Source organism: Cyprinodon tularosa, unplaced genomic scaffold (genome assembly GCF_016077235.1).
Source record: "Cyprinodon tularosa strain WSP-4 unplaced genomic scaffold, ASM1607723v1 ctg151, whole genome shotgun sequence".
NCBI lineage: Eukaryota > Metazoa > Chordata > Actinopteri > Cyprinodontiformes > Cyprinodontidae > Cyprinodon > Cyprinodon tularosa.
The window spans coordinates 1,569,907-1,581,407 of NW_024038343.1; the positions used below are offsets into that span (position 1 = coordinate 1,569,907).

General features: G+C 37.2%; 1 protein-coding gene across 1 annotated transcript in view; it reads right to left on the reverse strand.

Annotated features, from left to right (window-relative positions):
* The window catches only part of dpy19l1l (dpy-19-like 1, like (H. sapiens)), a 35,509-nt gene extending 32,623 nt beyond the window's left edge, over nt 1–2,886 (reverse strand). Inside the window, exons 1-3 of the mRNA XM_038279590.1 lie at nt 2,664–2,886; nt 2,260–2,284; nt 2,080–2,167 (exon numbers count right to left, since the gene is read on the reverse strand). Of these exons, the coding sequence (XP_038135518.1) occupies nt 2,080–2,167; nt 2,260–2,284; nt 2,664–2,886 (336 nt within the window). The remainder of the gene's footprint in view (nt 1–2,079; nt 2,168–2,259; nt 2,285–2,663) is intronic.
* Nucleotides 2,887–11,501: the final 8,615 nt, after the last annotated feature.

An 11,501-nucleotide genomic window follows, 5' to 3' on the forward strand; every position in this document is an offset into this window, starting at 1 on the left:
GTTTTAATTGGGTTAAGTTGTATTGTGTTTTGATTTTGTGAAACCATCTTTTGTAATGAGTTCACATTCCATTTATTTACTCTGGACACATTTTTATGTTACCTCCCCAAAACCCCTAGACCTGGGGTTGGTAACCTGCGGCTCCGGAGCCGCATGCAGATCTTTAGAGTCCCTGGAGCTTTTTCAAAAATTTATGAAAATCTTTTTTTTTTGTTTTAATATGGTATGCAGGAGGTCAAACAAAAATGTATTACGTTTTCCAATGCTGAAAACATTTGTACAAAAAATAAATGTAAACAATAATTTGCCATAGCCATAGAGAACAGTATTGACAACTTGCAACCAACCAGCGTGGCGCGGTGCAAAAGGAAGATGGCTGATGAGAAAAGAGGATTCGAAGAATGGACTGAATCATTTGCTTTCATTAGCAATGTGGAAGGATTGCCTGCAGAACGATTGCAGAACTTCTGAATGCATTTAGGGGAGCGCAAAGATAGATTTAAGAAGTGGATCGCATCTTCAAACTCCACTACTGCTGCTAGTTTTGTTGCAAGGATGGAAAACCGTCCACAGATCAAACAGGTAATGCTCTATATGCAGGGATGTGAACTTTCTTCTATTTTTTTCCCCAAATCCTAATAATATAAATCACACCAAGGAACGCTGGTGACGGAGGATGTGGGTTGTCAGGGTTAGAGAGCACAGCTCTGATGGATGTCAGTTCCTGCTTGATTCCTCATGGTTCAATCAACTCCTAACAGAAACGGATCCACCATAGATTTCTTTATCATGTTTCTACAATTTCATCAATGCAACAAAATCTAAACCAGGCGTTGAAGGGCGGTGAAGTGGTGCGCGGTGAGAGCGTTCACTGCTCGTGCTTAAGCTCATGCTGCTATGTGACATTTGCTCCAGGATAAACATTTAATAATGAATGTTTATCATATATTTAAGCCCACAAAGCCCTTTTCTATAGTGGGATAAATACACTTAGAGCCCGTGTTGCCATACGAGCCATATATATAAGACTTTTAAATTTTTGCAACTCCAGACAGATTTATTTTTTGGGGGTTTTTTTGGTCCAATATGGCTCTTTGAACAGTTTGGGTTGACGACACCTGCCCTAGACCTTGGGATGTAACACTGTCACTTAAGAAAATGTGTTGCTAGCCACATGTTCCAGGTCTGGGTGGATGACTGAGTGCTGACAGGGACACTGGCAGTCAGTGGCATGTAAAAAGGAAAGACCAATTTGAACCATTCAATTTAAAGGGATAGTTCGGGATTTTTGACATGAATCTGTATGGCATCCCCATCACCAGTGTCATGCAATCACACTGACTTACCCCTGGCAGCATCCTGTGAGCAGAGTTCTCGTCCAGCTTTGGTCAAGCCGAAAGTAGTCCGGCAGGTTTGCTAGACCCAGCGAAATAAAACGTTTCTCTTCCCAAAACATTATGTGTTCAAAAGAGTGATATTTTTGCATCCCAAAAACATTGTAGTGGAAAAAGTCACACGTCGTTATCACTTGGTCCTATTTTCTCTCTGTTCGTATCAGTGCGCGCGACACCATGACCTGACAGCTAGGGCCTACTAACCTGACAACAGCCAGATGCATGTCTCGCTCCGCCTAGCTAGGACATGCATCTGGCTGTTGTTGAGCTCGCTGTCAGAATGACGGCGCGCACTGATACGAACAGAGAGAAAATAGGACCAAGTGATAACGACGTGTGACTTTTTCCACTACAATGTTTTTGGGATGCAAAAATATCGCTCTTTTGAACACATAATGTTTTGGGAAGAGAAACGTTTAATTTCGCTGGGTCTAGCAAACCTGTCGGACTACTTTCGGCTTGACCAAAGCTGGACGAGAACTCTGCTCACAGGATGCTGCCAGGGGTAAGTCAGTGTGATTGCATGACACTGGTGATGGGGATGCCATACAGATTCATGTCAAAAATACCGAACTATCCCTTTAATAAAGCAGCAACCATAGATCAAACAACTTTAAACTTCATTAAAAATAAAATACAATTTAAAGCATTGCTGAAATCAAAACAAACAGACTCAAACTTTTACCATTTCTGTTCGGAAAGCCATCTCCTTCTCCAGGTTTGACAGATGGGAAAAGTGCCTGTCATTCTCAAAGAGCTGAGACAGATGGTACCTATCCACAAGGGAAGAGAAGAAGTGTGAAAACAAAGGAGGGGAAAGCAGAACATCAGTGTATAACGCAGTAGTTTCAGCACTACAGCTCACCAGTGCAGATATCCAGTCAGCCCAGCTGAGGAGAGACAGATTTTAAACTTTAAATGTTCTGCTTTGCAACTGTTTCCTCTTGATATAAAAAAAACCACACAGATAACGATTCAAATATGACTGAATAATATCCTGTTTGGTTTTTAAATAGATACCAAAGAGTTGACTTAATGTGAAAGGATGTTAACACGTGACTAACTGGTGAACAACACAAGCAAAAGAGAGTTTGTTATGAGAGGGTCCACGATAACGACCACCAGAGAGCTAGCTAAGCTAACAGTTAGCCCAGTGATGGTTAACAGATAATTTCCCAGGTTTACCGCTATAACGGCGTCACTTTACCAGTTAGCCCGCGTTAGCTTGGGGTTTCTGGGCATGCTAGTGGGTTAAAGCTCAGAACTTACCAAGTAGCACCGTGACACCCAGCTTCCAGACCGAGCAAGAAGTTAGCCCGAGCTTGTGCCCGATTCCTGCCAGCCCGTTTGGGTGAGAGAAAGCCTTGCTCTCCCTGCCTGGTCGCCGTATGTTACTTTTGCTGTGAGGTGAAACATGGTGAAGGTTTCTATCGCGCTCGGTCTGGGTCTGACCCGGACTCTTCCCGATCTGTTTCCTGGTTTTAGCCACCATGGTTTTCAGAGCGGAGGTTCGGGGAGCGAGCTGGAAGAGCAGAAGGGTGTGCGAGCAAAACAGCTCGTCTCCTATCTGCTCCTCAGATCTGCTTTACTACCTGAGAGATGCTGCGACGAGTGACTCGGTGCAATTTTAGTAAAGCTGCGCCCTCTGGTGGACATGAAACAACACTACAGTGAGATTGTAAGAGCTGTAGCCATGGCAACACATAGGCACGAATTCCAGTTGGCGTCAGGGGCGGAGCTAGATTGGGGGCCCTGGGGCGCCCATGGCCAATCTGTGGCCACCCCTACCATTTTGTCCCTCTAATACAGATGGTGGCAGCAGTAATACTTTCAAGTGGAATATTTAAAACATTTATATTTTTCATATAGTATCAATTACTTGACAACAAAAAGTGCTGTGGTTAATTATGCATATCAATGTACTAATATTAAAAATGATAAGTACAGAATTCCTGCTCTTTTCAGAACTAGATTTTGTGTTTTATGGGGTAAAGAGAGAATTATGTGTCTCTGCAAGTCATTTAGGAGTCTTAAGTAAAATCATAGATAAATAACTATTTTTGTAAAAATGTATTAAATAAATAATTTATGTAGATACTAGTACTTGTAAATATCAATTGTATGCATAATTATTATTGATAATAGTAGGTGAGTAATGACAAAGGAGAAGATGTTCGCCCAAAACTCAAACCTGAAAGAATTGTTTCCACTATACCTTTAAACTAGAAAGCTCAAATGTTGAAATACATGAGTCTATTTGTTAGGAAAGGCTGTAGGAAAGTATAATTAGTCTTTGTTTAGAAAATATGGATGTTGTGCTTGTTAATTTTCCTGTTGGAACAGTGTAGATTGACCCTGAGGTTCTGGCGCCTATCCACCTTCGGCCACCCCTCAGTGTATATTGGTTTTCACCTGGCCATCCTTATAAAAACTTTCTGGCTACGCCTGTGGTTCGCGTGTCTCCCTACAGATAACTTTGGGTGGTCTAGACAGGGGCAGAGGTAGATGGGGGGCCAGGGGTGGCCTTGACCCCCCCCCCCCCCCCCTTAGCCAATCATTGGCCACCCCTGTGGCCACAGCTACCATTTCTTCCCTCTAATACTGATGTTGGCAGCAGTAATACTCTTAAGTGAAATATTCAAAACATTTTAACTTTTCATACATTAACAATTACTTGACAACAAAAGCACTGTTAATTATGCATATCAATGTACTAATATTAAAGATAAGTACAGAATTTCTGCTCTTTTCAGAACTAGAGTTTTTGTTATATGGGGTAAAGAATAAATTATATCTCTGCAGGTCATCTAAGAGTCTTCAGTAAAATTATAGATAAATAAGTAGTTTAGTAAAAATGTATTAAATAATCAATTTATGTAGATATTAGTACTTGTAAATATCAATTTTATGCATAATGATTATTTATAAAAGTAGGTAAGTAATGACAAAGGAGAAGATGTTCGCCCAAAACTCAAACCTGAAAGAATTGTTTCCACTGTACCTTTAATCTAGAAAGTAAACATTGATATTTCCAATAAGAGTATGTCGGGGAAAGAATACCTTTTAAACTTTTTTATTCTGTTGGCAAAGTTCCACATACATGCCTGTTAATTTGCTAAAAACAAACCAAACCTTTTTTTTTTTTAGAATCCCTTCAAAATGTGCACCAACTCTAAAGCTTTGAAACTTAAAACCCTAAGTGAAGCAGTTCATTTGTAAACTGTTTTTTGTTTTTTTTTCTCTCTCCTTTTTTGTCATGGAATCCTGTGGATTTGTTATCCCACACGTACGACTGTTTGCAATATATTCAGTATATTCTGTATTTATAAATAAAGTAAAAAAAAAAAAAAAAAAACTGCAGATAACTTATGCCGGAAAAAAGAAGTGACAACGTAAAAAAACCCCATAAGTTTAGAGCATTTTCTTAAATATAATGAAGGATGTTGCCATGAATTGAGGTGTTTAAATTGAGCAAGTTTGTTTTTTCTCCTTTTTTATTAAATACTCTGCTGTTTTTATGCACATATATGCTCAGAATTCCCTTTCAAACCTAATTAGCTGCTCTTTTTTACTCTGTATGGATTTTTCCATTGCACTTATTTATTCTGCTGTGAACTTCTTCCCCTACTTACACCTACATTTCCTCAGGGAAAGGACAACTCTATTTATATTCAATATTGAAAGCAAAAAGTTTACGAAAATCAGAATATTATAAAAAACATTAAAGCAACAACAGCAAAAAGAAACATTTTACCCACAGTGAAAATGTGTGGAAATCCAACAGTGTGTGGTCTCACACAGCTTGTAAATACCAATTTGAAGTAGAAAGAAAACCAGGAAAGAAAAAATGGACAATAGATTATCATTTGAAATATACTAAGAAAGCCTCAGAACCAAGAACAAACAAAAAACACTTGCAAATCATTCTGCATTGAATAAAGAGAAATTTATATAACGTTTAGTTCAATTAAAATTTGAAGTCGTTCCAATCGAAAACTGATATTTTTGATTTGAAAATCTGAATTTTATTTACCTAAAACTGAAAGAAAATCTATCACTTTCCGTGGAAAAATAAGGAACTGAAATAATTTTTAGTCCCTGAATACTTTCTACTAAGAAATAAAGCAATCAAAAAATAAAAAAAAGCAAAGATAATCATATTCTTCCAGCAGACACAGCTTATTAGAAATATAATGTCCTATTTACACTTCCTTCTAGGTTAGTGACCATTCCCACTTTTTTCAATCCAGTTACAAAAAAACAAAAATCAATCAATAAATAAAATTAAAATTAATAAAAATCATCATGCAGTAGCAAATCTGACCAGTAGATGTTACTGCAGGACTATAATCTTTTCCTTTAGCTGCTAAAATGTAGCTAATGGTTTTAATTGTATTCCTTAATAAATTGGCATGTTCTCATTTTCCTTTTCTTAACCAATACAAAATAAATAGAATAGTGAATTTGTAAATGGTATTTGAGAGGGCAGATTATTTCAGAAATAACATTTACTACAGTGTTCAGAGAAGTGAAACCTGCCCATCTTTTCCTATTGCGTTAACAGACATTTAAATGTCAGGAAATATGAGTTCATCTGCTCTGTTTTTTTGGTCTTGGGGAGCAAAACTATCACAGCTGGAATAGTGTGTTAATTTAGATTTTTATTAAAAGGTTAAAATCATCAATTTTTTTCTGGGATTAGATTTTTCAGTTCCTTCTTAAGGCTACAGCTAATAAAAGAGTGTGTCACAAATTTAAGACAGCATAGAAATGTGCTTTAGTTTGTGGCCTGTGTATGCTGTGCTTCAACAAAGTCTTTAATCAAAATTTTCTCTTGCTCTATTTTTCTTTTAATTTATTGCATAGACTGTACAGCTATACAAAAGTAAGAACCACTTACATTTGAAAATGCAAACATAATTGTGCAAATGTTTTGTTCTTATTTCAAGTTTGGCACTTACCCGTATGTATTTTAAACATTCACAAAAAGCAAACAAGATATTTTCATTTTTATACATTTACACCTTATAAACCCTATGAACCTTATATTGTGATTTTTTTGTTTGTTTTGTTTTATTGATTAAATAGTTCTTAACTGATCCAGCCTGCAAAATCATGTCAATTAACTGATTATACTAACTTATCTGAATCTCACATTATAGCATCATTACAGGGAGAGAAAGAACAACTGGTATATACAAACAACAATCTTAAACATTATTTCAGGATAGTTTTCCATCTTGTTTTGTTGTTAGCCATCAGGTGCCACAAAATATCAAACATTTTGACATTCCACCATAGAAAATAAGATTGGATGTATGAAGATAAAGAGAAAAATGTCAAAAAGACAATGGATTTATTAAGAGTATCCTCAGTATCATTTGTGCCTTACTGCCAAATGATCCACTCAGTCCTTTCTTCCCTCATATATTTTTTAGATATTGCACAAATTATCTTTGCAAGTAACATGTGTGATGTGTAATAAATAATAACATTGTTTAAAAAAAAAATCATAAGTTCAGAAATTGAATAATTGATTAACAGACAGACCCCAAAACAGCAGAATTCCTTAATTAAAACCCTAAAAAAGTGGAAACCAAAACCTACAAAAACTAAGTTTTTTTTAAGCTTGTTTCTATTAAAGTTAAAATTTTAGAGCCTTTTGCCTGATTTCAAGTCTTTATTTTGTACAAAAGTTTGATCCGAGGACGTTGATTTTAGTAAATACTGATTTCTCTTCAAGAGCTACAATGAAAATGAAAACTGTTCTTTAAAACCTTCCCACTATTAACAATATAATATCCATTCAGTAAGATGGTTGTCAATAAAAAACAGGGTTTCACTATTTAAAAGGATTTGGAATCATTTAAAAAAAAAAGGCAACAGTTTGTTATTATGATGGAGAAACTAAAAGACACAACCATGTCTGAGAGTTTTCAATAAGATTCAAACATTTCCAGATCTAACAAGCTCCAAGACATAAATGGGTTACAAGCTCCAAACACTTCTTACATCCTTCCTGTTACCTGCTAAAAGTCCTGCTCTCTCTCAGTTGAGATATATGCTTTCTGGACATGCCACAGTAAATAGTTTCCTTTAAAATTAAAGAACTCATACTTAAAATATTTTTTTTATAACTTGCTGGTGAATATTCCCAGTCATCCAAGTCGCAGTCATTCCAAAAGAGTTAAAAAACAATCTGCAAGACTTTGTTTCCAAGTTTGAAGATGTTTCGCTTCCCATCCAGGAAGCTTTTTTTAATTAGAATTGTCAGGAATAGAGCTGTGTTGGCTTTATAGGGTGGACCAAAGCACTTGTACAGTTAAAACTTGTAACAAGAATCAAACATCTGGAACGTAAAAATAGAACCTACCATGATGTCAATATCCATGTCAACTTGAATTAAATACAGATGCCTTGATCTAAAGTGCTTTACACAGCATGAAGGAAATCTCTCCCTCTCTCTCTCATAGAATCCCCCCAACCCAACCCCCACACACACACACACACACACACACACACACACACACACACACACACACACACACACACACACACACACACACACACACACACACACACACACACACACACACACACGTCTGGTTCTCTATCCTTGTAGGGGCTTTCAATTGACTTCCATTCGTTTTAATTTCCAACCCATTTCTGCAGATTAACCATGACCTTCACCTTAACCCTAATTATAACCTAAACTCAATTCACACCTTAGTCCTAAACCTAACACCTGGGCCTAAAACAGCATTTGTACCTGGGGACCAAACATTGGTCCCCACTAGAGCACTATGTGCTAAGATTTATGGAAAATGGGCTCCCTCCACCATATAAAAAATACAATAACAATAACAATGCAAAGCAATCGGGCTGTTCTAATATTTAAAGGAAGTTTTAAAATATGCAACCTTTTCTGCTAAGGTCTTCGCACAACCAAATTCAGTTGATCTGCTGATCTTGTTGATAACCAACAGAAGATAAGAAAGAAGGGAAGCTAACACATTTAAAAACAATCAAAAAAATGTTAAAGCTAGTGCTGTAAAGTCAACACAGGAGCTATGCCGTCAGTGCTGAAGCCTGTTAGAGCCCATAAGTAAAGCTGCTAAACTACCTGCAGGTGATGCACTACAGAAATCCAAAGAACATGTGATAAAAGAATGAAGTACAATCCTGTCTATATGGCTTTTTATAGGTTTTGTGCGTCATCTAAATTAATATTTAAACAATTCACTGATACGAAAAACACCAAACACTGAGTCTTTACTCAGTAACTACATTCACTCTAAAAAGTCTTGCTTTTAGAACAACCAATCATCAGTTGTCTTGTTGGGTTATGAGGAAAATATTCCCAATATTTGAGTTTCTGACAGTCAACTCATCAGTAGGGGGCCAGTGGAGGAGAAAATAGTCACTTTCTGTCAGCAGCCAATTTTTTAATAAGCCTCTGGTCTATAGACATTCTCACACTTAGAGAACAAAATGAATAAAAAATAAAAACCTTTTTATAGAAAAGGCAGAAATCACAGTGCAATAAAATGCTAGAAACAGCTTAAAACATCGGACAAATTTGTCTCGTCTTTCTTTATTCTCTGGGTCTGCGCTGTCTCTCAGACTGTTTCAGTACCATTAACTTCAGGTCAGGGAGTCTCTCTTTCAGCCCACACACATCTGACTCTTTGCTTATTGTTACACCATCAGCAGTTGTTGTTGGAGAAGCGGGCGCCGCGCCTTTACCGTTCCCTCTGCCCAAACCCATTCCTACAAACCCACTAGTACATGTGGACCTGACATGGGATACAAACCCTTCCCTGCATGCCATATCTCTCATCATCCAGCCCTAATTCCATCCCACCAGGAGCCTGATTCCTCGCCCTTCTTCGCTACCACAACATTATTTTCTCAAACTCCCCACAGATTCAAAACAGCCAGTTTGAACTGAAACACAATAACTGTGGCTGAGTGGTCGCCCTGGCTGTCAGAAAGAGGAGGTGTTGCTGGACAGGCCTCTATTGAGGGATGAGCTATTGAAAACTGTTCACTCAGCTTGCAGTTACATTGAAGGGACTTGTTTGAACAGAAAACACAGAGTGGCAGGGTGGGTACTGTCACTGGTTTCCAGCCCTGTCAGTGGTGTGAACCAGGGCCGATGAAAACCATCCATCCAAGTTGGTGGGATTGTTATTGATTGGCATGGTGGCGTGTAATGAACCAACTGATTAGTGAATACAACAATGAAGTAACAAGGGACTCCTTGTCACAAGTTACTACAACAAACTAAAGCTGTCTTTGGACTCTTCTTTTTGACTTCTTTAAACTCCCAGAGGCCTTTCTAATATTTACCTGTCTGATAATTTACTAGACATGTTCAGCACATAATATAAAGGCTTTAACCTTTTATTAAGAAAGGTAAAACGTTTTAATTCTGCATTTTACAGAGTCCTAGTTTATGATGCTTTAATTTTCCCCTATTTTACAGCTGTCAGTTTTGTGTGGAAGTTTTTAGAGGACCCAGAAACAGGGACAGAAATTCAAATTCAAATCTAATAAGTGGTGGTACCAGAAGCATACATTTCAGAAAAAACTAATTAAGAGACACAGGAAGCAGAACAAAGGGGAACATATAGGTAATGAGGGAATAAAGGGAATCCAGAAAACAGAGGATGAATATAAATGCAAAACAGAACAAAGAGTAGAGTAATCAACTAATTGGGAGCAGGTGTGGGCAGAAGGATCTAGAAGGGAGCTAAGGGAAGGAGGCTGACACAAGGGGGCAACAGAGAGTAAACCAAAAATACATAAGAACTAAAAAAAAAAAAAAAAAAAAACAACTAGAATGACACAAAATTTAAATAAAACCAATTATCTAGAAAACACAGAATGACATAAATCTAAGTGTAACTGGAAAATCAAAAAACGAAACCTAAACAGAAACAAAAAGTCCAGAAAGGGTAGAATCATGACACTGACATGAACTGTTTAATTAATGTAAGCACTTATAATTGTCTTTGTGCTAGGTAAGGAGAGCAGTGAGAACTGCAGAGAAGATCATCAGGGCTCCTCTTCCCTCCATTAAAGACATTTAATCCCAGCGCTGCGTGTCCCGAGCCCGTAACATCATCAATGACCCCTCACACCCCCACCATGGACTGTTCTCCCTGCTGCCCTTTGGGAAGAGGCTTCACAGCATTCAATGCAGATCCAGCAGATTCCCGAACAGTTGCTTCCCCACTGCCATTAGACTGCTGAATGTTGAATAAAATGGGATAAAAAAAAAAAAGCACTGAATGTTTGAAACTGTGAATTATACACTAGTCTTATGTTTACATTTTATCACTGCTGCCTACTTTTATCACTACTCCACTTGAAAATGTCTTGAGAGCTGTACTGAATGAAATTAATTTTTTTATACACTCTGTGTGAACAAAATGACAATATAGTTTGTCTAAGTCTACTATAGAAAAAAAAACGTGCATTGCCTTTCTTTATATACAGGGAACTATACGTTTTTGAATCAGAATTCCTGAATAATGCGACCAAGTTTCATCTATATGTGTCTTAATGTACAATCTTAAAGTTAGTCTCTTTTTCACTTTTGTGAATCTTCACTTTTGTCAATTTTCTTCTCCCTTTTAAAGCAGCGTGTATTTAATCATAAGTGTTTGTTATGCTCCAGCTGCTGCTTTTCATGGGAAATTTATGCCACAATTTCTTTGCATTGACTAAAAAAGGCAATAGTCACTATACTTTTTTTTTTGGCAATAATCTTAAAGCGATACATTATTTTGGTGTAATTACACACCAAATACAGCATGAGGATTTTAAGGAACTCATCATTTATGCATACTCCTTTAAAACCATCTCGAGGAGTAGTTTTGCTTGATACTGTCCCCACATTTTTATTAGAGGATGTTAATTTCTCATGTTACTTGCTGCTGATTTTTTACATTACAAACAGGAAATTTACCTAAAACAACAGCCAAGTTTGCAAATATGAGCTTTGTTTGTACCTTTTGGTGCTTTGCTACTGGCATAATATGTTATTACGTTATTTTCCAATGCAATTCGCTGTAGAGTAGTCTGTGTACAGTAGTTATA